At 41.3% G+C, this 17,258-nt stretch overlaps 1 protein-coding gene across 1 annotated transcript; it reads left to right on the forward strand.

Annotated features, from left to right (window-relative positions):
* Positions 1 to 4,971: 4,971 nt before the first annotated feature.
* On the forward strand, positions 4,972 to 6,707 carry LOC136496287 (uncharacterized). The gene is given in 8 exon segments (XM_066491937.1): positions 4,972 to 4,982; positions 5,034 to 5,187; positions 5,274 to 5,407; positions 5,505 to 5,580; positions 5,664 to 5,929; positions 6,034 to 6,220; positions 6,306 to 6,431; positions 6,510 to 6,707. Coding segments are annotated over 8 exon segments (1,152 nt in total).
* Positions 6,708 to 17,258: the final 10,551 nt, after the last annotated feature.

A 17,258-nucleotide genomic window follows, 5' to 3' on the forward strand; every position in this document is an offset into this window, starting at 1 on the left:
GCAGACGGGCCATTCTATCGACCAAAAATGAACATGTTGATAGGCTGAACGCAATGATGATTGGACGGTTTCCAGGTGAGGAAAAGGTTTACCACAGCTTTGACACTATTGTTGACGATCCTCAGAATCACTTCCCTATTGATTTTTTGAATTCAATAACTCCAAATGGCCTCCCCCCGCATGAGCTGAAGCTAAAAATCAACTGTCCTGTGATTCTTCTCCGCAATCTTGATCCTAACAATGGGTTGTGCAATGGTACAAGGCTTATGGTCAGAGCATTGCAAGACAACGCAATTGATGCTGAGATCGTTGGTGGACAGCATGTGGCGAAAAGAGTTTTCATACCAAGGCTACCATTGTCTCCCTCGGATGATATTTCTCTGCCTTTTAAGTTTAAGAGAAAACAATTCCCAGTGAGGTTAAGTTTTGCCATGACCATCAACAAGTCACAGGGATAGACCATCCCTAATGTTGGGATCTACCTTCCAGAACCGGTATTTTCGCATGGATAGCTTTATGTTGGTTTATCAAGGGGGTGTCAAGATCAACAACAAGAATTTTGGCAAAGCCAAAAGATGACTTGGATGCTACAGGAAAGAGCACCAAGAATATAGTTTACAGAGACGTCCTAAATTGGTGATTGACGGTGTGTATACTTAGACAATTTTATAAGTCCTCGTAAGAATAAATATTGCTGCTTGTATGCTTGATTCTTTTACTTTTTAGCATCAGAGTCCTATTTGTCTCTTATATACAACATTTGATTTCCAAACTTTCAGGTTCATTTCACTGTGAAGAAACGGGACAGGCCAGTTCCTGTAGCAGGTGTGACAACAGGCAAGAAACTTGCAATCTTAACTTGCTCATAGATGGCTGTGGTATGCACTGCTAAGCTTATTTGGATGGGGTCGCTTAATGAAGTAGACCTCGGAGGTTTAGATGATAATTTAAAGACAGCATCTAACTTGTTCCAGATGGTAGACTTCAATTTTTTTGCCATCGAATAAGACAGATTCAACCATCCAATAATCTTTCTCATCCTCTTCCATCAAATCAATTATTTGAATATATATATATAAATATTGTGCCATGTTTGCTTCCAGTTTCAGTTAACACGATATGTTTAGTTTCAGTTAACACGACATTATGCACTGTTGTCTAACAGATTCAGTTAACACAATAGTGAGTGCAAACTTGCTGCAACATTTTATAGCGAAAGCCGCCAGTTGGAGTGATTCGGCAGATCCTATGATAGATACATATCATAACTCCATAGTGCTTCACAATAAATCCAACGACCATGTCTCTTATATATGTGTACGAGCTGCACCTACTGACTACACGTTACTATGTAGTAGTGCTTGAGGAAATTGCTTGCTTCAAAACTTTCAGGTTCTTCTGGAGCGTCTATGAGGAAACCCAAGGAAAGGCCGATTCTTGTAGCTGGTCTAACAACAGATGGAAAGGCAAGAGTGGAGGCTGATGACCCACGAGAAGGGAATTTTTGCAATCAGGCATATCTATACATGGTGCCAGGGACATTCAGACTTCTTATAGTTTTAATCCTAGCCTTCTTAGTAGAGATTCAGAGATTCAGTTATATTTAGAAATCACAATATTCAGATATTAAGTTACATTCAGAGATGCATAGTGCACAATTTCAATGTGCCGGTACATAGTTTCAGTTTTAATAATCATCATACGCGCAAGAGAGAGTGAGAGACGGGAGCCATTAGTCCAGCCATTTGTTATTAAGTTAAGCACTGATAATATACCGGCAAAATTTTGTCCGCTTGAAACATATCTCTCTCTCGAAATATATGCACCAACAGTTACCAATTTGGCCAACTTGAAACATGCAACTCTTGAAATAATAATTGTGCACATTGACATACAACTCAGATGAGAAAGACGTGCTCCCCAGAAACAAAACCTTGCCCAAACGCGCTCCAACGGTCCGACCTCGCCGCAACGTGCTCCGACGGTCCGACCTCCCTAGAAACAAAACCTTGCGTCCACCGGAAAGGCTACAACACTCCTTCGGTATAAAAAGGAAACAAACGCCGTCCGTATCGACGATTCACCTACAACCGATCACCGACAAAAAGAAAACAAAGTAACCGTCCTGAGCTCCGACGGTCCGACCTTGCCGCTGCTTCGGATAGCCTCCTGCCGCGCCTCCTGCCAGATCTGGGGGACCAAGAGGGAACGACGGGAAGGGCACCCGACAGCGATCAGGACCGAGGGGAAGGCCAAGACGCACGGGCTCCAACGCTCCCGTCCATATCGCCGAAGAAAAATAAAGGAAACCGCTGAGGACACTGGCCGCTATCATCGTGACTCCACGATCTCCGCGCCCTCCACGATCTCTGCACACAGGCCACAGACCCTGCGCCCTCCACTTGCTCGGCTGCTGCCTCCGCCGCGACGGCAGAGTCACTGTCGTACCCACCGCAGAGGACAACGCCGTCGACGCCACCAGCGAGACCTCTATCTTCGCGCCACCACGATCTCCACGTGCAAGCCACGATCTCCGCGCGCACATCGGCGGGTGTCCGGCACCGGGCCTCGAACGACGACCTCACCGCTGCTTCGGCCCGCCTCCTGCCGGATCTGGGAGACCAAGACGGAACGACGGGAAGGGCATCCGGCAGTGCTCAGGACCAAGGGGGAAGGCCGAGACACAAACGTGGTCGAGGATTCACCCGTGGAAAACTGTCGTGCTAATCCCACCGCCGTCGCAACGAACGTGTTTCAAACAAGCCCGACGAACCTGCTGCCCATGGCCACGCCGAGGAGCTCTGCTACCCGCCGCTGCGCCAAACGCAATTCATAGCACCAGCGTGCAACACCGGCGCTGACATCCTTCCTCTTTGGTGGACGCGGAAGGTTCGTGCAGCAGCGCGATCGCAGCCCAAGAACCCTAGAGCACGAGCTACTGCTGGCCGGCCGGGCGCAACCCTGGAGCCGCAGGGACAACATCGTAGATTATCCGTAGCGTTAGCACGAGCTACTCTACAAAGAAGTCCTTGACGACCGCAACCGCGCCCTACTCGCCGCGGTCCACGCATCGTCGGACCTGTCTCTGTCCAGACGGACGTGCCAATAAGCAAGGTATGGTCCCCACTCTCTCGCCTTCCTGCTGTGCAAAACGGAGGTCCTGAACCTTGATTAATGGTATTGTATGCTGATCGTCATATTCTTTTGGAGTCACAGGCGCAAGTAAATGGAGCATGATCGCGACTTAGTTGACAAACTAGTGGAGGAGCCTGAGGTAGTTATTAGTCCAAACTTGTTCACAAGTGAGGTAGCACCCGAAGAACCAACATCTGTGCCCGTCGACTCAGGTGAATTCCATATGTAATCTTTGAACCTGTAGGTTCAATCAATGCTATGATTATTACTTTAAATTTTATCAGCGTAGACTATATTAGTTAGCTTAGACCATCTTTCATTATTAATCATATTCTAAAATCATAAATTTAGTTTCCAAAATTAAAATAATTTATGATTTGCTCTGCTGGATACAGAAGAAACTAAAAAAGATATAGAGACTGAGGCAAGAACTGAACCTGTTGGCAATTATTAGATAGTTAAAGAGGAGAAATTGCGATCAGCCTCTATCCAAGAAATGGATACACCAGGTGAAATAGACGGATACAGACTATTTCAACGCTCTTTAGACCATAGTTATCCACAGTTACAATAATCATTGTTTAATTATTCTTTACTCATCTGGATACAGAAGACATTAAAAAGTTTATAGAGAGCGATGCAAGAATCGAGGCCTCTACCCAACAAATGCAAAACAAAGACGATGCTGATATAATTACTCTCGCTCGTAATTGTGAAGATGATGTTTTGGAGACTAAAACCATAGTGAACACTGATGAGTCCATAGAGCCCACAGATTGGCTACACAGAAATGATAATTATGATCCAGGAAGTAGAGGGCCATGTACGATCCACACTGATCCATTGCCTATTTCCGATGAGTAAGATTAGCACAACAACCTCATGCAATTTTTTAATAAAATATATATAAGGTATTTATTTATAGCTATGTTACTGTACTTATTATTTTAAAAATATTTGCAGAAGTACACCACCAGAGAGGGGCTATACTAATGAAGATGTCCAAACCAAAGATGGATACAACAAGCGGAAGCGTGCACACGAGGATGACGTACGTAACAATCTCTCAAGCAACTAAAATATCCTCTCATATTTTCTGCCCGTATGACCCATTGCATACTAAATGTAAAAGAATGACGTATAAAACTGATATTACATATTGCATATGCAGATCATTATAAAGGATGGAAATGAAGTACAGTACAAAGATAATGATGTACAAACGCCACGGCTAGAAGCCAATAAATATCCAATACATGTTCTCAGTGAGATGATGGTGTTGCCTCAGTATAATAAGCCAAAGAAAGCAAACAATGTACAAGTCATGCCTCAAGGTGATCCACCATCAATTTAAACCTATATGTCTTTAAATTTGGGAATTGATTAATTATTAATAAAAAATAATACCTCTTTAGATTATGCATGTACGCAACAAGATGTTGAGGTAATAGAATATATGAAGGGAAAAAGTAAAAAGCATCTGCTTGTCAGAATCGATGATTGTTGGGGAGCAAGAGATGACATGGATTGTCTTTTTCTTGGGAATGAGCAAGTCAATGGCGCGGTAAGCATGTTTAACACTTGCTTCAGCATTAACTAATGTCCATGGGAAATATCTGCCAATCTTGAAATGACAAAATAAAAACTTGTAGATCATGAGTCTTTATATCCAATTGATGCGGCACGAAGAACACCTACTACATAGAGAAGGTGGAGATGTTTACTTGGAGAATACGTGGTTCTCTCAATTACTACAACAAGAGGGAGAGGAAGATGAGATGAAAAAGAGTTGGATAAAAGAGGACATGGTTGAAACAAGGGTACAAAATTATTTAAATGCCGATATGGTAAGATTTCACATATGCTAATTTTATACCCTTTCAAATGTAAGGAAATAGTTTAGATAAATGTCTATTACTGCAGGTCTTCCTTCCTATCAACATTACAAAATTTCACTGGTATCTGGCGGTCGTGAATGCAAATGAAGGTGAAATACATGTTTTGGATTCCTTCGGACAAAATATGACAGATTGGAAAGATCTCAGATATACGGTATGGCTTAACAATTGATATACAAACTTCTCCAAAATTCTTCATTATCTCTTTCTTAGTTAACCTTGGTGTTTTGGTCATTCCAGTTAATAGGAATGGAAAGACTAATAAAGCATGCACTGAAATCTAAACTACTAAACCAAACTAAATGGCTACACGGTATCGAAGTGTCATCTTGGGAGATTAAACATAAGATTACCGAACAAATGCAAAAGGATGGGTAAACTATCTTTCCATTTCGTGTATATACAATTGCACAACCAACAACCGTACCTCTAAAACTCATATTTTATTTATTTTTTGGAATATATGCTCAGTTGTAGTTGTGGATTATGGCTGATTAATTATATGGAATATTGGACTGGAACTGCTTTATCTGACCATGTCACCCAGGTAATTCTATAAGAGTTTATTTCTAAACATAATCATTTCTTTTGGATTGGTTAATATATATCAGAACTTGCTCAAATTTTTAGGAAGATATAAGTAACTTCAGGTTCAAACTACCTGCGATCTTGTATAACTCCCCATTAAATGAAGCAAGAGGGTTACCGGATCATGGGCAACAGTTAGAGACCCACAATGAGCTAGATGGTGATGTCACAGAGCTCGATGAGCTGGATATAATAATGTTAGGTGAAATTAAGTTGACACGTGCAATAAAGTGGAAAAGTAGGGAACAAATATTGGCCGCAATATGCACAAACATCCAATTCATCGCCAGCGACAAAACTTTACTTCAGTAAGTCATTCTATAATAAACGGTTTTGTTCTAATTTAGATATTTCAGTTATCCGTTCTAGAATTCATACAAAAAGTAATTTGTGGATTAACCTTGTTTTATAGCAAAGAGTGGGTATGAAGTACATGACCGTACCTAATTTCTTTGAATCTTGTCAAGATTCAAAATATTTTAGATGAGGATCTAGAGATGGATCATGAATGCTTAAATATGGCTATTCGGATGGCTGTGTGCAACCAACATATGGTTGGTAAGAAACAAAAATTCCACTACATGGACCTCAAGTTTGCTGTAAGTTGATATATAAATTTATTGTTTATCAAAGACTTACAATAATTGTATAATTAATTAAAATATATTTTTGCACAATCCTCAGGAAATAACTGGGTTTGGACGAGATCCACGATGTTGTGGCAGAATTGACAACGAATACCGTGGGAAATTGAGAAAAGTACTTGAGTGTTGGTCGGACATGGATTACAAAATTAAAGATTGTAACAACGTAAGTTATGTTATGTGTACTACTGTACAAAATTAGTTTATTTTGTTTAGCACTTATATTCTCTATGTTTGTTTTTAGATTCTACTACCATATTATCAAAGTGGATTGTACATTTTATTCATAATGGACATGGAAAACAAAACCGTGCACATTATGGACCCCCTTCAAGATGGTCCATGTTTCAAGAGTTATGATCAAACAATGGCTTATATACCTACGTTCCACACAATGGCTAGAATGTTCAGTCTTGCCATGGGGCTATCAAATTCTAAGTAGAACGACAATATTTATGACTGGAAGAAAGAATACCCTACATGTGTAACAAAGGTTACACATAATAAATACTGGTAACTAGTTGTAATATATTTCACCTGTTATATCACCAAAAATTTATTTCATTTATTTACATCAAATAAACAACTGATCTTGTCCAGGAAACTGGAAGGCTTTCTTGTATATAATTTCATGAAGTTCTGAGACGGTGAAAGATTGCCACCGATCAACAATGTAAGCATATATAGTCTCTAGCTATATTTTGTACACTACGTAGAAAAAGCAGTAACTTATTGTTAATCTATATACCATGCACAGCTCTCAACTTCACTGGGGATGGAATTCTTGGCAGACGTTTTGACGAGTCGTGCAAACGAATGTTCCAACAACATCCCTGAATATCTTCAAGAGATGATTAAGGAGTTAGGCAAAATGTAACTTAGATGGTCATAATATTAGAAAATTATACGTAGACTCAAGTACAATTGTGTTTACATTAGATTAGACTATGCAAAAATAATTTTATTGTTTTAAGAGACATTCTCAAGAAAAATCTGTAGCGTTAGCACAGGCATTATACTAGTTAGAGAAAAGGAAGCAACTCTAGCATCCCCAAGACTGATCAGTGGGCATGCATGCAAAATTATGCATGTGCCCACACACTCAGCCCAGCAGTGTTTCCCAGTGTCCAAGATATTGTACTTTACACTATCGCTACTGGAAACTCGAATATTTCTGTGTGTGCAAAAACCTACGGAAAAATTTGAATACCCACGGAAAAATATTTTTCTAATGATGTACCGACAGAAAATAACACACAGAAATAAAATGACAGAAAAATTGAATTTTTCTGTGGGAGAGTCAGAAACAATTTTTCTGTGGGTCTCACATGCACAGAAAAATTATGTTCGCCTAGATTAAAACTAATTTTTCTGTGTGTTAATCAACACAGAAAAAAGAAATAAACGTACAGAAAACACTTTTTTCTGTCGTTCTAGGTGAACTCACAGAAAAATTCATTTCGCCCAGATTAAAAATAATATTTCTGTGTAGCCAGTCTCACAGGAAAAAAGAGTTAAACACACAAAACATTTATTTTAAAACAGTAGCAACAGCATATTAAAATATATTTTTTCATACAGTAATTTCTGAGCATGACCAACAAGGTTTCATTCAAATAATACACAAATCAGTAGTTCATCATGAATGAAGTAACACTTATGTCAAAAATAGAATCAGTCTGGTCTATCAGCACATATATCATATATACAGATATGATATCTGGTCATCTCCATGTTCAACATGAATACTGCAACGAATTCACAAATATGGATATCGAAAAAGAAACCAAACTATTTTTTCTTGTTCAACCAATTGTAAACTGCTTCACCTTGCACTCCATCTCTACCTGTAAGAACAGTCAAATGAAATCATGGTGACAAATTCAATGAAAATAGTAAGGCTATTTGGTTAATCCAGATTCCACTCAATACATATCATTATCCATCGTCTGAAAATTGAAACACAGTATATCATATATTTATTCAAGTGAGCAACTAACCAGAGCACATGGAAAAAGAAATCAAGCTTACCCTTCGATGTAGATGGAGTTTGATTCGACGCTGCAAGCCACACTGGGTCAGTATCAGTCATCATAGTATGCGCTCACCTGCAATGACATGCATCTATTTGCCAAATCAGAGTAAAGAACTAAAGAAACTAAAAAACAATATCTCGTTGGTGCTCGTCAACGAAGGACTGAGGAGAGGAGGAATCAGGCACCAAAGCAGAAGGGCTCCCACCACCTCCAGCTAGTGGCGGCACCACAGCACGGCGGACTAGGCACTGGGCACTGGGCGGCGTTGGTAGCGTGAGGGCGCATAGTGGGGACTGCTCGGTACCTTTCATCTCAGGTCACAAGCCAATTTGATTTGCACCTAAATGAAAATGAAAACTCACAAAATATTCCACTGATTGGGGAGGCTGGAGTAGTGGAGGTGGAGCGGCTGCAAAGCCAGCAGATCAAGATAATTCATGGAAAGTGCATGCTAAGGTGCAGGATAATTCCACTGATTGGGGAGGCTGGAGCACCGAGAAGCCAACATGCGAGGCAACTGTATCTGGACAACCAGCTGAAATGGATACTTGGGCTGATAAGGGTGCTAAAATGGATTCAGATGTAGGTGATGATAAATGGGACGAATCAGAAAAATACATGGGACAAAAGAAAAGGAGATAGGAGGTGATGGTGCCTGGGAGAAGAAATCTGATGATGGCCATGGCAACTGGAATGGGCAGAGTTTGAATGTAGATCAGGACACGTGGGGAAATGCCAGGGGCAAAAAGAAGGCAGATGGTAACTGCCAATGGGAGAAGCAGCCAAGCACTTATAAACGAAAGAAGACAAATACTGATCATGATTCCTCCTATAACAATGTGATGCCACCGTCAGGCAATGCTTGGAATGCTGGAGATGGAATTGGAACACCAAATGCCAAGTCTAATGCAGGATCCAGTCAAGCAAACAAAATTAGTATTAAACCGTGCAGTGTTGGGACTATGGTAAGAGCTACAAGACAATGACCATCTCCAGAAATTTCACATTTGAAAGTATTACCGAAGTTTCACAGTACAAGGCAACAAATATATGATTTGCATGCAAAAAAGTCATGTTCTTCTACAAATAGCAATGCAAAAATCACAGAGCTCTATTGAACTGAGCTAATAGAAAAGAAACTATTGGTCATTCCAGATCCATTAGAGAGCAGTATGTCAAAAGCACAAGAACTACATATATTTCACCTGGAGCAAAAGAACAAGAGCAAAAGAACTCGAGAAATGGCTCAGATTTACCCATTATCAGCATGACAACTGTAATTTAATTTCACCTGGAACTTAATTTAATTCTCTCTCTAATGGGAATTGAACTGGCCACAGAACTAGTTGCTTGTACTGGTACAAGCCATCCTAGTTAAGCAGCAAACAAAACAAAATATCCCAAGTACTAGCTCATAAGGTGCTAAAGTGCAGAAGTTCTCTAATGAAAACTTGATTCATCACAGCCACTCAAGAGTAGTGCAAAACAAAAAAAAAGTCACAAGGCATAGTTAGGGAAGGGGAGAGAAGCGCGGCATGAGACTGGGGTTCCATATCATCTCAACTCCGCAAATATCACATATCAAAATGATTGATCAGGTTGATATATGCAAGATATTCGAGATACTGTTTTCATAGCATCTCACCTGAAAAGCAACCAGGGTAACCAAACAAACAAGTTAAAATTGTATTTTAACTTTGCAGTAAAATCTTCTTATTACATGCTCCCTCAAATTCAAATATAATGACATTATTTGAGTGGTCCATCAATGTATATTTCTTACATTACAGTAAATTATGTTAGTATAGTTCTACTTGTGATTTTCAAAGATGTCAAGTTACTGATAAAAGACAATGAAGAGCTCCCATTTGGATCAAACTGACAGCTCATTGCTCATATATGTTCAAGAAATATTTGATGCACTACTAATCATGAATTTTGTTAGTATAGTTCTACTTGTGATTTTCATGAATCAAAATGGCAGTGCAGTTTCTTCATACAACAAATCAGAGGTACTACTAATAAATCAGCTGGAACAACCCAACAATGCAACCAAGAGGTCATCTTACTGTTAATAAAACAGGAGCAGTGGAGGAAGCAGCTCCAGTAGTGAATACATACCCATGGTGGTAGTAGCTCCAACAGCTCCGGATCCGGGAGAGGGAGGGACGGCGCCGGGGAAGAAGGCCGGGGAGGGGAAGCGCTGGGGAGGGGCGACGCCGGGGACCACCATCACCACGCCAGCACCACGAAGCCCGCCGCCATGCCGCACGTCGCCCGCCGCCCGCCACCACCAGAGCCCAGATCCGGCCGCCACCGGCCTCCACTGGCTGGATCCGGGAGAGGGAGGGGCGGCGCCAGGAACTACCACCACCACGCCAGCACCACGAAGCCCGCCGCCACGCCGCCCGCCACCATTAGAGCCCAGATCCAGCCAACACTGGCCTCCATCGGCCGGATCCGGGAGAGGGAGGGGCGGCGCCGGGGAAGATGAAGGCCGAGGAGGGGCGGCGCCAGGGAAGAAGGGGAGGGCGGCGGCAGGGAGGGGAGGGGCGCTGGGGGCCGGGTGCCGGGTGCTGGGGAAGAAGAAGGGAGGGGGCGCTGGGGTCCGGGTGTGGAGGAAGAAGAAGGGAGGGGGAGGGGGCGCTGGGGTTCGGGTGTGGAGGAAGAAGAAGGGAGGAGGAGGGGCGCTGGGGTACGGGTGCGGAGGAAGACAGGACTTTCTTTGTTTTTTTATTTATTTTTTCTATGTGTTTTTAAAGAACCGACAGAAAAAATTGTATTTTTCTGTGAGTGCTTATTTTTCTGTGTGTGTATTGTCATGCACAGAAAAATCATACAATTATTCTGTGGGTTTTCGTATTTTTCTATCGGGATATTTTGAAACCGATAGAAAAATCGTAATTTTTCTGTGCGTACCAAAAAAAACACGCACAGAAAAAATCGTCACCCACAGGGCAATTCGAGTTTCTAGTAGTGAATGAGGTGTGTGGACCAGGACAATCCATGTATAGAGACATGGTTGATTTTTTTTTTCTAGAGTGGTCCCACACTAGTTGGTCTATACCTATAAGTGCATTCTTTCGTGAACAAGGTTGGAAGCCTAGAATTGCATTCTTTCATTGATAGAGGGAGCAGATACATTTGGCTTGGGTGTTGTGTAAGGCCTAACCAGGGGAACACTTGTGTAGGCAACCAATCACACACATCAATGCTTTGTGGCTTCTTCCTAGCTAGGTGTGATAGATTTACCAATTACTCTATATCTTTTTCATCCATGTTCACACTTTTCCCCATTTGCATCATAGTGCAGCGTGTCATTAACATGTCCATACTTGAAACCTTAGCTAAAACTATGTTAATTCTTGTTGCAGCCTATGTGTCATAATGTCATGAATCTAGATTTTGGCTTTCAAATTTTTATCTTTTTAGTTGACGATGTATCTTTTATCCATGTTTTATGTTGAAACCCTAGTTCCTGTTTTACCTGTTTTAAGATTTTCATTTTGTATTTTATAAGAAAATGGATTCTAACTTCTCAACTACGCTCCTAGTAGTATATTACTACAATAGCACGAACAATTATTTCAATGCTCTAGATATTAATTTCCTCTATCAAAAAATTATATGTGTATTAAACAATTAATGTAGATATGTTATAATGTTTCAGTTAAATGTGTAAATTATCTAAAGTAACAGCCGGCAAAATTTATTGTCATGGAGTTTCGTAAAATTTAAAATGAATTTTGAGTGCCATTGGTACATGATTCGTTGCGGGATTATTTTTCTTGATTAGCAAACTTTAGAACTATATATATGGCTCATGTATGAATGTATACCTGGCCCCTATGGTGGCACGTGATGATGCGGCAAGTATGTTTATTCTGAACTAGCATTTTTATATTAATAATGGCATAAGTGGATAATTTAGAAACACATATATGCGTGCAATGCTTTATGGTTATTTCAATTTATTTATAATACCAAATGTTGGTAATTTAGAAGTAAATTTCAGGGGATGTTTTAATTTATTTTTAACAGTGGAAGACGTGTGTAAATAAAATGCAAATGTATGAGGTTGTTAGATTATTGTCTACCATAACAAAAGGGTACGGTGCATAACTTAGATGTAATATTGAGGGGGTTACTTTAGATAATCGTGGCATGTATTTTCATAGTAACTTATGTACAGATGTAAATGTTGAAAGCGAAATCGATGTGTGACTTCTTCTTCTTCTTTTTCTTTTGGAGTGAGGAAGTATTAAGTATATAACATGTGTTGGGAGGTTGGTCGTCGTCTATCAATGTGTCTGTAAGGATCGGAAAGCAGTAAGAAGGAAACAAGGTGCTCCGGCCGATGGATCCTATTTTGTCTGGAGTATGTGGACTGGTGAGGCTGACACGTGGGTAGTACTTGGAGTCGCGGTCCGTGGGTTAAAGCCCCCTTTGGTACGACTCATCCAAAACGGCTTCACCGATGAAGCCAGAAAAACTGTCTTTTCCCGGCTTTTAATTCATTTTAACCCCGGCTTACAAAACGGCTTCACGCTACAGTGCTTCGATTTGCGCAAAATAGATAAGCCGAAGTCGGCATAAGCCGTGCCAAAGAGGCCCTAAATTCTGAGTGATCTTGTGTATCGCCTTGACAGTTGCAGGTCTTGACTCTTGACGACTGTACGTTTGCCTTTGCCTAGCTCGCTCGGTGTGATCTTGTGTATCGCCTTGACAGTTGTAGGTCTTGACTCTTGGTGACTGTACGTTTGCCTTTGCCTAGCTCGCTCGGTGTGTGGTGGACAACTAATGGATCTATCAGTCGAGATGACCTAACCCGATCCGATGACCTCACCTCACCCCTGAGCTTAGCAGACTGGGAACGGGAACATGACCCACGTTCTCGTTGCCATGTTCCACGTTTCGGGACCGTCTACGTTCCGAAAGCGCGAATATTTCCGTTCTCATGTTATAAAATGATACCCTAAGTTCTCGTTCTGGTTTCGGGGACGGAGACGGAAACGGGAAGACGTACTGATCGATGACGAGAGTAGTAGTTCAGATCGAGAGTGCTCCTAGTTGCTAGAGCTAGCTAGGGAGCGCGCGAGAGCTGGGACTGGCTGCTGGGCTGGGAAGAAGATGCATGTGTAATGACGACGAACTGGCCGTCCGTTATATGTCCAGAGATCAATGCAAATAAATGGGAATACAATAAAATACATATGGAGAGAAGAGGATGGATCATACTCCTATATAGTATTTATTTATCATCATCTCATCTCAGTAGTAATAATAAACATATATATGGTGCAGTGTGTACCTGCTATCGATCGAAGGTGAAAGGGACAAATTGCCCAATTTCAACACGGTACGCGTGAACACATATGGATCGATCCACCACCCATTACACTTATTACACGGTACACGGTTCATCTCGCTCGCTCGCTCGGCATCATCATCATCGCAACCACGACCATCGACGGCGACACTGCATGCCTGCCTCCGCGTAATTCTCTGCCGCCGATCCAAGTATCTCCAACAGACTTTACTTAAAACTTTTTTTAGAGTTTCAAGCTAGGCTAAATCGCCCCGATCATTGCATTTGCATTATCACAAGGATCATCATGACACGTCACTAGTGCATGCATGCCCTTAGCTTACATGTGGTATTGCATTGGCGCCCAATATTAGCATATCATTAATAGTATTATTAGCGATGGGTCGCAACTACACGTGTCTCTAACAAGGTTTTAAATAGCCGGCTAAGCCATTTAGCTATAGCGGCTATAGCGGCAGCTAAGGGCTAACTTGTACATGAAAAAAAATTAGCTAAATTCTTCTCAAACAGCTATAGCCAAAGATTTAAAACCTTGGTCTCTAATAACCGTACTCAAAGGATTGTGACTCGTCATTGATCTTATTTACTACCGCGTGGATTAATTAGGTGTACCATGTTCAGGCTAGCTAGCTAGAGTAGTGTGATCTATGCCATGCCTCAACCGGTTACACGCCTTGTATTTCGCTGCACTCTAATCTACATAACCACTGCTGCTCGGACGTCCAGACAAATCGGATCCATGGAAAACCTCTATCTATTCACAAAAGTTATTTTCGTACTTGTCCTGTTAATTATTCATATCCACAAAAATTATCTACCTATGTGCCCCGTTAATTATCCTTTTTTAATTCTGCGTCCTCAACACTCTCGATCGCATGGTCCACTTTTCCAACCTCAGCGAGGGGATGGCGTCATCGACCTCTCTTGTTAGACGTTATGTAGATTCGGATTACGTTTTATTTTGTTATCCAACTAACGTTGCAACATCCAACTATCGGCCTTGTATTGAAATGAAACACATGTACACACGGTACCGCCTATGCCTGCGTCTGCTCATGAAACACTTGCAACATGAAAGCACTTTATATAACATACGTCTGAAGCAGATAAAATATTTGGAACATCCGCTTGTAACTTATGTGTATAACCACTACAACATATGCAACATGCAGATAAAAGCACTTGCAACGTATGTCTAAAGTAAATGGAACATTCTGAATAGATACTTGCAACATACGTGTATAGCCATTACAACATATGCGACATACGGATCTACTTTTGCAACATCCGCATCACGCACACAAGGACCACCTTCACCAGCGGGGACCACCTGCGCCTACTCATGAAACACTTGCAACCAGAAAGCTCTTCCTACAAAAATCTAAAGCAGATGAAACATTTGTAACATACACTCCCAACATATGTCTACTGCAACATATGTGTATAGCCACTGCAACATATGCAACAATCAGATAAAACACTTGCAACATAAGTCTGAAGTAGATGAAACATTTTGAATAGACACTTGCAACATACGTGTATAGCCATTGCAACATATGCAACATCCATATCTACTTTTTTTTTGCAACATCCATATGGAACACTTGCAACATATATCTAGGATATATGAAACACTTGAGATATATATTTACAACATACGCTTTTAGTGCAACATGGACGGGCGTCGTGGCGAACAAGCGCGGTGGAGGCGGCCCTACGAGACAGCCTCAACATACGAGGCGTGCAACGGCCAGGGTGAATCAGCGCGGGCCGGAGTAAGCAACGGCTCGGGCGGGCGGGGCACGCGGAGCGAGCAGCGTGGGGCGCGCGGAGTGGGCAGGGCACATGGAGCGGTCCGTCCAGATGGACGGGCGCCCGCTTCGTAGCATTACCGTTAAAGACACATGATGAAATTTTGACACGGTGTTGACTATGGTTAATCAAGCAAAATAAATTTTCAAGTCGGCCATACAAATATTTTATATGTGGCTCTAACATATCGAGGCCTATACGAAAATGGTTGCTATTTATGTTGATCATGCTAAGTTGACTCGCAATATGAGCTCACGTATATTTATGGTCTATAATTATTTTTGGACCAAATGCATTTTTGTGCACATGCATACAAGTATAGACGTGTCCATACGTTGCTCTGGCTGGTCATTCAACACAGCTCTCCATGCATGTCAATTATATCCTCTTCTGGTATACAGCGTGTCACGTATTCACGTTCTGAACTTCTAATGAGGTCTGCGTACATATGTATACATGCACATATTTATCTTACGTTGCGTTCATAGATTAAAATATAATCAGGCCCACTGAGCAGCCGGTGCAGCCTGAAGCAACACGTGCGGGGCGCGCGGAGCAGTCCATCCGAATGCTTAAAACAAATCAACCCGATAGCTTGTGGATTAAAAAAAAACACGGGCGCACGGAGCAGTCCGTCCACTTCCTAGCATTGCCGTAAATTTAATGGATCAAATAAAATAAATTATAGTTGGAAATAAATTGAACGAATTTTTCAGCTTAGGCCTTTTTTGAAAGTTATCGGATTCATCTTAATCCACGTGCATTGGGGTGGATTGAGACCGATTACATCCAAACAAGACCTTAATTTATTCTCATCCATGTGCATCGGGTTGGACTAGAGTATAGCCAAAGAAGCCCTTAAATAGACACAACAGATGGAGACACGGTGAGTGAGAGGTAAGAACTGATTATTTTCCACCTATCATGCTCGAGGTCCCACATGTCAGCCCATTTCTCAAAGTTTTGCCGAAAGAACTGATTATGTGTAAAGACTACTTTTTGCAGTTAGTCCTTTATGGCATATTAAACCAATGCAAGGACGACGGTGTAAATTGGTGGATTTGTACTGGCTTACACAAATGTGTTTGATTCACAAATCCTTTATCCGGCCCTTAGATCCAACCGATTGACCATATTCTACTTTTTAGAACCAGATTGTATATATCCTTGATTTCTCATTGTTACAATTAAGCCAATAAACTGACTATATGTATTCTACATGATTCTAGAACCGACTGTAAGACTGATTATGTGTGATAGTGATGCATGTGGATGCATTGTTATTGTATATATTGTTAGCATGGGGAAGATAGTTACTAAAAAACTGTGACTCCACTAGCTTAAAGATGTATGTATGTATATCTAGGGAGCTAGACGAGAACATGCATGTGGGACATTCAGTACATGCATGATCACTGCACTCTGCAGCTAGCCCTTATAGTTCTAATTGAGCCACACGTTAGATAGTCATTCATTATATGGCTACAGAGCATCTTAGTGAAAATAGCTAGAATGCTAATCCAGATGTGCACAGAGGTCATTAGAATAGGTTAGAAAACGTCAGAGACAATAGAATGATAAGCTACACATTTGCAATCTAAAGCCATGAGGTTTCTGAAAAACACAGAACTGGTCATTAAAATGACAAGGCCCATGATGCTGAATATTTTTAGCAGTCGAACTACCCTGAGTAGAAAAAAGGTCATCAGGGACACGCATTTGTCGAACATGACAGAGAGCAAAGTACAAAATCAGAGGTACATTACTTAAACCAGTTTGTGGAAGCCTTCAGGTATGATGTTTATAGATTGTAACA

Source organism: Miscanthus floridulus, chromosome 12 (assembly GCF_019320115.1).
Source record: "Miscanthus floridulus cultivar M001 chromosome 12, ASM1932011v1, whole genome shotgun sequence".
Taxonomy (NCBI): domain Eukaryota; kingdom Viridiplantae; phylum Streptophyta; class Magnoliopsida; order Poales; family Poaceae; genus Miscanthus; species Miscanthus floridulus.